The following is a 13,665-nucleotide window of genomic DNA, read 5'->3' as shown; positions in this document are numbered from 1 at the left end:
TAAAACTAATTTCAGAGGTCGTAAACGGCGCAAAGCCGCTATCCTAACCGATACTTCGAACAAAACAGAACTTGAATTGGAACAAGAAAAACGAAATGCCAGAAAAAAGAAATAAGAGTTAAAAATTATCAGAGTTAAGAAGAATCTTACAGGAAACACAAAAGGGAAACAAATAAAAAAGTGTAAAAAACCTGCTGAAGGCGAATCGAGTGGTGATGAAGATGACCCCTTTTGGTTGGTTTGCTTTGGACTTTATTCAAAATCAAAGCCGGCTGAAGAAGGATCAGATGTACCAAATGTCACCAATGGGCTCATAGTCTCTGTGTAGATGCCGATTTGTTCTTTGTATGTATCAACTGTGACTCAGATGACGATGCTTAATGGTGTAACAACCAACCCCGTAACGGGGTTGGTTGTTACATTTGTCATTACTTGTAAGTGTTGACAGTTTATTTTGTGTTTGATATATATTTATTTTACATTATTTGTTAGTTACAGAAAAGTATAAGCTAAATAAAACTATTATAAGATGTTCATAAAGTTTCAATTAAATAAAATTACAAGTATTTTTCTTCAAATTGTAACAACCAACCCCGGTCTCCGCTACTTTACGCACGGTAGTAGAAAAATATGTTTTTTTTCTTCCAAAATTTGTTTATCTCTTTATGCTCTGTGTTTGGTATTTTACTTCTTGCCAATATTCCAATGGGTTTCTTATTTTTTTAAACAAATATCATGTATGTTTGTACTATTTATTCTAGTTAAAGTTATTTTCTCTGTAGTCTGAAACATTTTTTCCACTTTCAGGTATTTCAAATACCAAATATATTTTTTCAATTTGTTTATTGTAAAATTAATTTCCTATTTATTCTAGGAGTATAATTTACCTTCCTATAGGCACTTTTATGTGTGATTTTGGGTAATTAAAGTAATTGAGTTAATTTTCATATAATTATTAATTCCATGTCATATTTTCTTAATAGAGCGAAAGTTTTTTTTTCTCATTCGAAGCAGGTAGTTTCTTTAAAATTCTTTCTTAGGTAACTGGAATAAATACCAGTGTATATGGTTATTTCTAGGTAGTTTTTCAGATGAAAAAATTCAAATGAACCTTTCATATCCCTATTACTTGGCACTTTCTCTTCTTCCAGGAAAGCCAATTTATTTACCTCAGAATTGATGTATCTTGTATACATGAATTATATGTGTTCTCTTCCAGGTATCTTCAATATTTTATTAATTCTCTAAACAGTGGTGGTTGCCTTTCACAAATTTATATTTTTTTAAATATTAAGCAAGAACGTTTTCAGTGTTTTATACCTCATTTAAACATGACTTAAAGTGGAAGCATTTTTTCAATTGTTTGTTAATTTTAATGTTTTTTTATTTACATTAAAATTAACAACATTATCAGGGCTGATTAAAGTTTCCGTTATATTTGATATTTTTTAAAAAATTTGTATTATAGATCGCCTTATGAATTTTTTTTCAGGACAGGGGTACTATATAAAAAGTATACTTATATAGTATAAATATACTTAAATTATATTTATATTATAATAAATATATTTCAATTGTTTATTCCATTAAATGGTACATACCTCTCACAGTTTGATGACTTAATATGATTGTCAGATACTAATGAGCAAATTATTTAAAATAAAATGTATAACTATATACCCAGCGATGGCTGGCCTAGAATATTTTCCTATTTTTTTTTTAAATTAAACTCTAATTGCGCCACCAGTTGCAGCAATGTATATAAATACTATCCACAGTACAAAGATTGTTTCAGAATTGACGTATGTGTTAAACAGTACAGTCCAGAAATTAATTCCTTTATCTAAAATAGAATTTACTTTTTTATCACCTCATTATAAATGTTGCCTAACTTACTTGTAAATGCTACGTCGTCGGATGTCTTCGATCAATTTTATACTGACTAGAGACTTGAGGATTAGATGACACGTTCTCTATCGTCCCAAGTACTGAAAGCAAATGCGTTTCCTCTGTAGGCGAAAAACTATCGATTGGAGGAGGAGGAGGACAAATATACAAAGGTACCTTGAATATACCAATAGTTAATACAATGAGAAATAATTTAACTTATAATATACCTCATTTATTTGCGCAGCTGAATCAGATTTACCTCTAACATCATCCAGTCTGAGCAGCTGCGTTTTAAAAGATCTGGTCCTATCCAATTCCTGTTGATATGCTGACGATTGCATCTTTGAGCGTTTATTTTGTAACTTGTTTGGCTGTAGTATCGGCGAATAATTTGTTCCATCAAAACTCCCTTAAAGCGGTTTAATTCAAAATTCATTTGACTGATAAGACACTATTATTAAATACCTGATCCATTATCTGAAATAAGTCGTTCACTTTCTGGATCTACTTCCTTACTACGACCGTTGCCAGAACTATCTGCTTTCTTTAAAATGGATCTCGATCTACGGTTTGTTTCTACCGTTTGTGGGGTAGTGGTTTCTCTGCTGTCCAGGGAATCCACTGACAGGGACGATTTGCTTGTGTTATTTTTACCTGTAAATGTTTTTGTTGCAATAACATAATTCAAATGGCTATTTGAACTAGTTTTATAAAATGTAATGCTTATAGTAAGTATGTTATATGTATGCAGTTTGAAATATACGACACACTAGAGGTGGTGGGGTCGAATTATATATCCACAACACATTTAATTACTCAATTATATACCGTGTAGAGTGTGTTGATTCAATTGAGCACTTATCGGTAAGTAGAGATTGAGAATAAAACAGTTATAGCTGGAGTTACTTATAGGCCGCCAAGGGGAAATTATAGTGAATTTTTGTCAATGTTTGAAGACACTTTAATAAATCTTAACACATTATGTGATAAAATTTTATGTTTTGGGGACTTTAATGTAGACATGCTTAACCCGTTTTTTCCCAGAGTTCCGATATTGGAAATATCATTATTGTCCCGGTGTTCCAAAATCGGAACGACCACGTTGTCCCCCTCTCCTTTCTGAGAAGCGTGCTCTTAACTATCTTTCTATCGCGCGGTCGCGTTAGTGTCGTTCTGGCTAGCGTAGGAGAAGGTTTGATGTGCGTTTTTGCAAATTTTCCACATTTAGTGTGCTAATTACTGATTTTTTTTTTAAAGTTCACAATATGGCGTTAAAAAAGTTAGTATAATTTTTATAGTTTTGATAATTAAATTGTTCTACTGTAAAAAATTTATTGTAAGTGATGTAATTCAAGATATTTTATATACCCAATACGAATATTATTGAAAGTTACTAAATGATTTGATCATTTTAGGTTGTTCCTATATTGGAACAAACGAGGACATATTTTTATATATATTTGTCTTAGCTTTCACGATAGCCGAGATATGGCATTTTTGATGCCCATTTTTGGCCTCAAAAACGGACGTCGAAAACGACATTTTCAGGATTTTCAAAGTGCTCTCATTCCCTTAGTTCTGCTCGGATCCTGGTATAACCCGGTGTTTTCGTAATCTAGGTAACCCAAATAAGACGCTGGTATACTTAGTTTGATTTCGAAAAAAATCAATTTTTGGTGAAAAAATTCGATACGGGGGGGTATACCCGAGAAATGAAAATTTCCAAACTTTGAAGGTCGATATCTCAGCTTCTGTTGGAGCTATCGGGAAAATTCCACCGGTTTTGTCTTAGTTTCGTCGTTCCGAATCCAACGAGACCATCCGCAAAGACGTAGCTTTTACGATAGCCGAGATATGGCATTTTTGATGCCCATTTTTGGCCTCAAAAACGGACGTCGAAAACGACTTTTTCAGGATTTTCAAAGTGCTCTCATTCCCTTAGTTCTGCTCGGATCCTGGTATAACCCAGTGTTTTCGTAATCTAGGTAACCCAAATAAGACGCTGGTATACTTAGTTTGATTTCGAAAAAAATAAATTTTGGTTGAAAAAATTCGATACGGGGGGGTATACCCGAAACATGAAAAATTTTAAACTTTGAAGGTCGATATCTCAGCTTCTGTCGGAGCTATCGGGAAAATTCCAACGGTTTTGTCTTAGTTTCATCGTTCTGAATCCAACGAGACTATCCGCAAAGTCGTAGCTTTTACGATAGCCGAGATATGGCATTTTTGATGCCCATTTTTGGCCTCAAAAACGGACGTCGAAAACGACTTTTTCAGGATTTTCAAAGTGCTCTCATTTCCTTAGTTCTGCTCGGATCCTGTTATAACGCGGTGTTTTCGTAATCTAGGTGACCGAAATAAGACGCTGGTATACTTAGTTTGATTTCGAAAAAAATCAATTTTTGGTGAAAAAATTCGATACGGGGGGGTATACCCGAAAAATGAAAAAACCCAAACTTTGAAGGTCGATATCTCGGCTTCTATGAGAGCTATCGGGAAAATTCCAACGGTTTTGTCTTAGTTTCGTCATTCTAAATCCAACGAGACCATCCGCAAGGTCGTAGCTCTTATAATAGCTGAGATATGGCATTTTTGATGCCCATTTTTGGCCTCAAAAACGGACGTCGAAAACGACTTTTTCAGGATTTTCAAAGTGCTCTCATTCCCTTAGTTTTGCTCGGATCCTGTTATAACCCGGTGATTTCGTAATCTAGGTGATCCAAATAAGACGCTGGTATACTTAGTTTGATTTCGAAAAATTCAATTTTTGGTGAAAAAATTCGATACGGGGGGGTATACCCGAGAAATGAAAATTTCCAAACTTTGAAGGTCGATATCTCAGCTTCTGTTGGAGCTATCGGGAAAATTCCACCGGTTTTGTCTTAGTTTCGTCGTTCCGAATCCAACGAGACCATCCGCAAAGACGTAGCTTTTACGATAGCCGAGATATGGCATTTTTGATGCCCATTTTTGGCCTCAAAAACGGACGTCGAAAACGACTTTTTCAGGATTTTCAAAGTGCTCTCATTCCCTTAGTTCTGCTCGGATCCTGGTATAACCCAGTGTTTTCGTAATCTAGGTAACCCAAATAAGACGCTGGTATACTTAGTTTGATTTCGAAAAAAATAAATTTTGGGTGAAAAAATTCGATACGGGGGGGTATACCCGAAACATGAAAAATTTTAAACTTTGAAGGTCGATATCTCAGCTTCTGTCGGAGCTATCGGGAAAATTCCAACGGTTTTGTCTTAGTTTCATCGTTCTGAATCCAACGAGACTATCCGCAAAGTCGTAGCTTTTACGATAGCCGAGATATGGCATTTTTGATGCCCATTTTTGGCCTCAAAAACGGACGTCGAAAACGACTTTTTCAGGATTTTCAAAGTGCTCTCATTTCCTTAGTTCTGCTCGGATCCTGTTATAACGCGGTGTTTTCGTAATCTAGGTGACCGAAATAAGACGCTGGTATACTTAGTTTGATTTCGAAAAAAATCAATTTTTGGTGAAAAAATTCGATACGGGGGGGTATACCCGAAAAATGAAAAAACCCAAACTTTGAAGGTCGATATCTCGGCTTCTATGAGAGCTATCGGGAAAATTCCAACGGTTTTGTCTTAGTTTCATCGTTCTGAATCCAACGAGACTATCCGCAAAGTCGTAGCTTTTACGATAGCCGAGATATGGCATTCTTGATGCCCATTTTTGGCCTCAAAAACGGACGTCGAAAACGACTTTTTCAGGATTTTCAAAGTGCTCTCATTTCCTTAGTTCTGCTCGGATCCTGTTATAACGCGGTGTTTTCGTAATCTAGGTGACCCAAATAAGACGCTGGTATACTTAGTTTGATTTCGAAAAAAATCAATTTTGGGTGAAAAAATTCGATACGGGGGGGTATACCCGAGAAATGCAAATTTCCAAACTTTGAAGGTCGATATCTCAGCTTCTGTGGGAGCTATCGGGAAAATTCCAACGGTTTTGTCTTAGTTTCGTCGTTCCGAATCCAACGAGACCATCCGCAAAGACGTAGCTTTTACGATAGCCGAGATATGGCATTTTTGATGCCCATTTTTGGCCTCAAAAACGGACGTCGAAAACGACTTTTTCAGGATTTTCAAAGTGCTCTCATTCCCTTAGTTTTGCTCGGATCCTGTTATAACCCGGTGATTTCGTAATCTAGGTGATCCAAATAAGACGCTGGTATACTTAGTTTGATTTCGAAAAATTCAATTTTTGGTGAAAAAATTCGATACGGGGGGGTATACCCGAGAAATGAAAATTTCCAAACTTTGAAGGTCGATATCTCAGCTTCTGTTGGAGCTATCGGGAAAATTCCACCGGTTTTGTCTTAGTTTCGTCATTCCGAATCCAACGAGACCATCCGCAAAGACGTAGCTTTTACGATAGCCGAGATATGGCATTTTTGATGCCCATTTTTGGCCTCAAAAACTTTAAACTTTGAAAAATTTTAAACTTTGAAGGTCGATATCTCAGCTTCTGTCGGAGCTATCGGGAAAATTCCAACGGTTTTGTCTTAGTTTCATCGTTCTGAATCCAACGAGACTATCCGCAAAGTCGTAGCTTTTACGATAGCCGAGATATGGCATTTTTGATGCCCATTTTTGGCCTCAAAAACGGACGTCGAAAACGACTTTTTCAGGATTTTCAAAGTGCTCTCATTTCCTTAGTTCTGCTCGGATCCTGTTATAACGCGGTGTTTTCGTAATCTAGGTGACCGAAATAAGACGCTGGTATACTTAGTTTGATTTCGAAAAAAATCAATTTTTGGTGAAAAAATTCGATACGGGGGGGTATACCCGAAAAATGAAAAAACCCAAACTTTGAAGGTCGATATCTCGGCTTCTATGAGAGCTATCGGGAAAATTCCAACGGTTTTGTCTTAGTTTCATCGTTCTGAATCCAACGAGACTATCCGCAAAGTCGTAGCTTTTACGATAGCCGAGATATGGCATTCTTGATGCCCATTTTTGGCCTCAAAAACGGACGTCGAAAACGACTTTTTCAGGATTTTCAAAGTGCTCTCATTTCCTTAGTTCTGCTCGGATCCTGTTATAACGCGGTGTTTTCGTAATCTAGGTGACCCAAATAAGACGCTGGTATACTTAGTTTGATTTCGAAAAAAATCAATTTTGGGTGAAAAAATTCGATACGGGGGGGTATACCCGAGAAATGCAAATTTCCAAACTTTGAAGGTCGATATCTCAGCTTCTGTGGGAGCTATCGGGAAAATTCCAACGGTTTTGTCTTAGTTTCGTCGTTCCGAATCCAACGAGACCATCCGCAAAGACGTAGCTTTTACGATAGCCGAGATATGGCATTTTTGATGCCCATTTTTGGCCTCAAAAACGGACGTCGAAAACGACTTTTTCAGGATTTTCAAAGTGCTCTCATTCCCTTAGTTTTGCTCGGATCCTGTTATAACCCGGTGATTTCGTAATCTAGGTGATCCAAATAAGACGCTGGTATACTTAGTTTGATTTCGAAAAATTCAATTTTTGGTGAAAAAATTCGATACGGGGGGGTATACCCGAGAAATGAAAATTTCCAAACTTTGAAGGTCGATATCTCAGCTTCTGTTGGAGCTATCGGGAAAATTCCACCGGTTTTGTCTTAGTTTCGTCATTCCGAATCCAACGAGACCATCCGCAAAGACGTAGCTTTTACGATAGCCGAGATATGGCATTTTTGATGCCCATTTTTGGCCTCAAAAACGGACGTCGAAAACGACTTTTTCAGGATTTTCAAAGTGCTCTCATTCCCTTAGTTCTGCTCGGATCCTGGTATAACCCAGTGTTTTCGTAATCTAGGTAACCCAAATAAGACGCTGGTATACTTAGTTTGATTTCGAAAAAAATAAATTTTGGGTGAAAAAATTCGATACGGGGGGGTATACCCGAAACATGAAAAATTTTAAACTTTGAAGGTCGATATCTCAGCTTCTGTCGGAGCTATCGGGAAAATTCCAACGGTTTTGTCTTAGTTTCATCGTTCTGAATCCAACGAGACTATCCGCAAAGTCGTAGCTTTTACGATAGCCGAGATATGGCATTTTTGATGCCCATTTTTGGCCTCAAAAACGGACGTCGAAAACGACTTTTTCAGGATTTTAAAAGTGCTCTCATTCCCTTAGTTCTGCTCGGATCCTGTTATAACCCGGTGTTTTCGTAATCTAGGTGACCCAAATAAGACGCTGGTATACTTAGTTTGATTTCGAAAAAAATCAATTTTTGGTGAAAAAATTCGATACGGGGGGGGTATACCCGAAAAATGAAAAAACCCAAACTTTGAAGGTCGATATCTCGGCTTCTATGAGAGCTATCGGGAAAATTCCACCGGTTTTGTCTTAGTTTCGTCGTTCTGAATCCAACGAGACCATCCGCAAAGTCGTAGCTTTTACGATAGCCGAGATATGGGATTTTTGATGCCCATTTTTAGCCTCAAAAACGGACGTCGAAAACGACTTTTTTAGGATTTTCAAAGTACTCTCATTCCCTTAGTTCTGCTCGGATCCTGGTATAACCCAGTGTTTTCGTAATCTAGGTAACCCAAATAAGACGCTGGTATACTTAGTTTGATTTCGAAAAAATCAATTTTTGGTGAAAAAATTCGATACGGGGGGGTATACCCGAGAAATGAAAATTTCCAAACTTTGAAGGTCGATATCTCGGCTTCTGTGGGAGCTATCGGGAAAATTCCAACGGTTTTGTCTTAGTTTCATCGTTCTGAATCCAACGAGACTATCCGCAAAGTCGTAGCTTTTACGATAGCCGAGATATGGCATTTTTGATGCCCATTTTTGGCCTCAAAAACGGACGTCGAAAACGACTTTTTCAGGATTTTCAAAGTGCTCTCATTTCCTTAGTTCTGCTCGGATCCTGGTATATTCCGGTGTTTTCGTAATCTAGGTGACCCAAATAAGACGCTGGTATACTTAGTTTGATTTCGAAAAAATCAATTTTTGGTGAAAAAATTCGATACCGGGGGGTATACCCGAGAAATGAAAATTTCCAAACTTTGAAGGTTGATATCTCGGCTTCTGTGGGAGCTATCGGGAAAATTCCAACGGTTTTGTCTTAGTTTCATCGTTCTGAATCCAACGAGACTATCCGCAAAGTCGTAGCTTTTACGATAGCCGAGATATGGCATTTTTGATGCCCATTTTTGGCCTCAAAAACGGACGTCGAAAACGACTTTTTCAGGACTTTCAAAGTGCTCTCATTTCCTTAGTTCTGCTCGGATCCTGGTATAACCCGGTGTTTTCGTAATCTAGGTGACCCAAATAAGATGCTGGTATACTTAGTTTGATTTCGAAAAAAATCAATTTTGGGTGAAAAAATTCGATACGGGGGGGTATACCCGAGAAATAAAAATTTCCAAATTTTGAAGGTCGATATCTCGGCTTCTGTGGGAGCTATCGGGAAAATTCCAACGGTTTTGTTTTAGTTTTATCGTTCTGAATCCAACGAGACTATCCGCAAAGTCGTAGCTTTTACGATAGCCGAGATATGGCATTTTTGATGCCCATTTTTGGCCTCAAAAACGGACGTCGAAAACGACTTTTTCAGGATTTTCAAAGTACTCTCATTCCCTTAGTTCTGCTCGGATCCTGGTATAACCCAGAGTTTTCGTAATCTAGGTAACCCAAATAAGACGCTGGTATACTTAGTTTGATTTCGAAAAAAATCAATTTTGGGTGAAAAAATTCGATACGGGGGGGTATACCCGAGAAATGAAAATTTCCAAACTTTGAAGGTCGATATCTCGGCTTCTGTGGGAGCTATCGGGAAAATTCCAACGGTTTTGTCTTAGTTTCGTCGCTCTGAATCCAACAAGACCATCCGCAAAGTCGTAGCTTTTACGATAGCCGAGATATGGCATTTTTGATGCCCATTTTTGGCCTCAAAAACGGACGTCGAAAACGACTTTTTCAGGATTTTCAAAGTGCTCTCATTTCCTTAGTTCTGCTCGGATCCTGGTATAACCCGGTGTTTTCGTAATCTAGGTGACCCAAATAAGATGCTGGTATACTTAGTTTGATTTCGAAAAAAATCAATTTTGGGTGAAAAAATTCGATACGGGGGGGGTACACCCGAGAAATGAAAATTTCCAAATTTTGAAGGTCGATATCTCGGCTTCTGTGGGAGCTATCGGGAAAATTCCAACGGTTTTGTCTTAGTTTCGTCGTTCTGAATCCAACGAGACCATCCGCAAAGTCGTAGCTTTTACGATAGCCGAGATATGGGATTTTTGATGCCCATTTTTAGCCTCAAAAACGGACGTCGAAAACGACTTTTTTAGGATTTTCAAAGTATTCTCATTCCCTTAGTTCTGCTCGGATCCTGGTATAACCCAGTGTTTTCGTAATCTAGGTAACCCAAATAAGACGCTGGTATACTTAGTTTGATTTCGAAAAAATCAATTTTTGGTGAAAAAATTCGATACGGGGGGGTATACCCGAGAAATGAAAATTTCCAAACTTTGAAGGTCGATATCTCGGCTTCTGTGGGAGCTATCGGGAAAATTCCAACGGTTTTGTCTTAGTTTCATCGTTCTGAATCCAACGAGACTATCCGCAAAGTCGTAGCTTTTACGATAGCCGAGATATGGCATTTTTGATGCCCATTTTTGGCCTCAAAAACGGACGTCGAAAACGACTTTTTCAGGATTTTCAAAGTGCTCTCATTTCCTTAGTTCTGCTCGGATCCTGGTATATTCCGGTGTTTTCGTAATCTAGGTGACCCAAATAAGACGCTGGTATACTTAGTTTGATTTCGAAAAAATCAATTTTTGGTGAAAAAATTCGATACCGGGGGGTATACCCGAGAAATGAAAATTTCCAAACTTTGAAGGTTGATATCTCGGCTTCTGTGGGAGCTATCGGGAAAATTCCAACGGTTTTGTCTTAGTTTCATCGTTCTGAATCCAACGAGACTATCCGCAAAGTCGTAGCTTTTACGATAGCCGAGATATGGCATTTTTGATGCCCATTTTTGGCCTCAAAAACGGACGTCGAAAACGACTTTTTCAGGACTTTCAAAGTGCTCTCATTTCCTTAGTTCTGCTCGGATCCTGGTATAACCCGGTGTTTTCGTAATCTAGGTGACCCAAATAAGATGCTGGTATACTTAGTTTGATTTCGAAAAAAATCAATTTTGGGTGAAAAAATTCGATACGGGGGGGTATACCCGAGAAATAAAAATTTCCAAATTTTGAAGGTCGATATCTCGGCTTCTGTGGGAGCTATCGGGAAAATTCCAACGGTTTTGTTTTAGTTTTATCGTTCTGAATCCAACGAGACTATCCGCAAAGTCGTAGCTTTTACGATAGCCGAGATATGGCATTTTTGATGCCCATTTTTGGCCTCAAAAACGGACGTCGAAAACGACTTTTTCAGGATTTTCAAAGTACTCTCATTCCCTTAGTTCTGCTCGGATCCTGGTATAACCCAGTGTTTTCGTAATCTAGGTAACCCAAATAAGACGCTGGTATACTTAGTTTGATTTCGAAAAAAATCAATTTTGGGTGAAAAAATTCGATACGGGGGGGTATACCCGAGAAATGAAAATTTCCAAACTTTGAAGGTCGATATCTCGGCTTCTGTGGGAGCTATCGGGAAAATTCCAACGGTTTTGTCTTAGTTTCGTCGCTCTGAATCCAACAAGACCATCCGCAAAGTCGTAGCTTTTACGATAGCCGAGATATGACATTTTTGATGCCCATTTTTGGCCTCAAAAACGGACGTCGAAAACGACTTTTTCAGGATTTTCAAAGTGCTCTCATTTCCTTAGTTCTGCTCGGATCCTGGTATAACCCGGTGTTTTCGTAATCTAGGTGACCCAAATAAGATGCTGGTATACTTAGTTTGATTTCGAAAAAAATCAATTTTGGGGTGAAAAAATTCGATACGGGGGGGTACACCCGAGAAATGAAAATTTCCAAATTTTGAAGGTCGATATCTCGGCTTCTGTGGGAGCTATCGGGAAAATTCCAACGGTTTTGTTTTAGTTTCATCGTTCTGAATCCAACGAGACTATCCGCAAAGTCGTAGCTTTTACGATAGCCGAGATATGGCATTTTTGATGCCCATTTTTGGCCTCAAAAACGGACGTCGAAAACGACTTTTTCAGGATTTTCAAAGTGCTCCCATTCCCTTAGTTCTGCTCGGATCCTGGTATAACCCGGTGTTTTCGTAATCCAGGTGACCCAAATAAGATGCTGGTATACTTAGTTTAATTTTGAAAAATATCAATTTTGGGTGAAAAAATTCGATACGGGGGGGTATACCCGAGAAATGAAAATTTCCAAACTTTGAAGGTCGATATCTCGGCTTCTGTGGGAGCTATCGGGAAAATTCCAACGGTTTTGTCTTAGTTTCATCGTTCTGAATCCAACGAGACTATCCGCAAAGTCGTAGCTTTTACGATAGCCGAGATATGGCATTTTTGATGCCCATTTTTAACCTCAAAAACGGACGTCGAAAACGACTTTTTCAGGATTTTCAAAGTGCTCTCATTTCCTTAGTTCTGCTCGGATCCTGGTATATTCCGGTGTTTTCGTAATCTAGGTGACCCAAATAAGACGCTGGTATACTTAGTTTGATTTCGAAAAAATCAATTTTTGGTGAAAAAATTCGATACCGGGGGGGTATACCCGAGAAATGAAAATTTCCAAACTTTGAAGGTTGATATCTCGGCTTCTGTGGGAGCTATCGGGAAAATTCCAACGGTTTTGTCTTAGTTTCATCGTTCTGAATCCAACGAGACTATCCGCAAAGTCGTAGCTTTTACGATAGCCGAGATATGGCATTTTTGATGCCCATTTTTGGCCTCAAAAACGGACGTCGAAAACGACTTTTTCAGGACTTTCAAAGTGCTCTCATTTCCTTAGTTCTGCTCGGATCCTGGTATAACCCGGTGTTTTCGTAATCTAGGTGACCCAAATAAGATGCTGGTATACTTAGTTTGATTTCGAAAAAAAATCAATTTTGGGTGAAAAAATTCGATACGGGGGGGTATACCCGAGAAATAAAAATTTCCAAATTTTGAAGGTCGATATCTCGGCTTCTGTGGGAGCTATCGGGAAAATTCCAACGGTTTTGTTTTAGTTTTATCGTTCTGAATCCAACGAGACTATCCGCAAAGTCGTAGCTTTTACGATAGCCGAGATATGGCATTTTTGATTCCCATTTTTGGCCTCAAAAACGGACGTCGAAAACGACTTTTTCAGGATTTTCAAAGTACTCTCATTCCCTTAGTTCTGCTCGGATCCTGGTATAACCCAGTGTTTTCGTAATCTAGGTAACCCAAATAAGACGCTGGTATACTTAGTTTGATTTCGAAAAAAATCAATTTTGGGTGAAAAAATTCGATACGGGGGGGTATACCCGAGAAATGAAAATTTCCAAACTTTGAAGGTCGATATCTCGGCTTCTGTGGGAGCTATCGGGAAAATTCCAACGGTTTTGTCTTAGTTTCGTCGCTCTGAATCCAACAAGACCATCCGCAAAGTCGTAGCTTTTACGATAGCCGAGATATGGCATTTTTGATGCCCATTTTTGGCCTCAAAAACGGACGTCGAAAACGACTTTTTCAGGATTTTCAAAGTGCTCTCATTTCCTTAGTTCTGCTCGGATCCTGGTATAACCCGGTGTTTTCGTAATCTAGGTGACCCAAATAAGATGCTGGTATACTTAGTTTGATTTCGAAAAAAATCAATTTTGGGTGAAAAAATTCGATACACTCTCACGAGATGTGT

At 38.3% G+C, this 13,665-nt stretch overlaps 1 protein-coding gene and 1 long non-coding RNA gene across 6 annotated transcripts in view; one reads left to right on the top strand and one right to left on the bottom strand.

The window, feature by feature from the left end:
* Nucleotides 1–311: 311 nt before the first annotated feature.
* Nucleotides 312–13,665, bottom strand: part of LOC126739835 (potassium voltage-gated channel protein Shab) — a 130,235-nt gene continuing 116,881 nt past the window's right edge. The window contains exons 13-16 of the mRNA XM_050445687.1: nucleotides 2,356–2,544; nucleotides 2,118–2,299; nucleotides 1,897–2,064; nucleotides 312–1,843 (exon numbers count right to left, since the gene is read on the bottom strand). Of these exons, the coding sequence (XP_050301644.1) occupies nucleotides 1,906–2,064; nucleotides 2,118–2,299; nucleotides 2,356–2,544 (530 nt within the window). The 3' untranslated portion in view covers nucleotides 312–1,843; nucleotides 1,897–1,905. The remainder of the gene's footprint in view (nucleotides 1,844–1,896; nucleotides 2,065–2,117; nucleotides 2,300–2,355; nucleotides 2,545–13,665) is intronic.
* LOC126740026 (uncharacterized) overlaps nucleotides 3,360–13,665 on the top strand; it is an 11,355-nt gene continuing 1,049 nt past the window's right edge. Inside the window, exons 1-3 of one of the 5 annotated variants that reach the window (XR_007661806.1) lie at nucleotides 3,360–3,509; nucleotides 9,548–9,663; nucleotides 12,226–12,366. This is a non-coding gene — a long non-coding RNA (uncharacterized LOC126740026). Of the gene's footprint in view, nucleotides 3,510–9,547; nucleotides 9,664–10,395; nucleotides 10,592–11,376; nucleotides 11,493–12,225; nucleotides 12,367–13,208; nucleotides 13,325–13,665 lie in introns of those variants that run through there. The other 4 variants (XR_007661802.1, XR_007661793.1, XR_007661791.1 and 1 more) reach the window with 4 other exon arrangements.

This window comes from Anthonomus grandis, chromosome 1 (assembly GCF_022605725.1).
Source record: "Anthonomus grandis grandis chromosome 1, icAntGran1.3, whole genome shotgun sequence".
In the NCBI taxonomy this organism is placed as follows: domain Eukaryota; kingdom Metazoa; phylum Arthropoda; class Insecta; order Coleoptera; family Curculionidae; genus Anthonomus; species Anthonomus grandis.
Note: the sequence above shows the minus strand (reverse complement) of the source record. Positions and strands in the feature narration are given on the sequence as shown.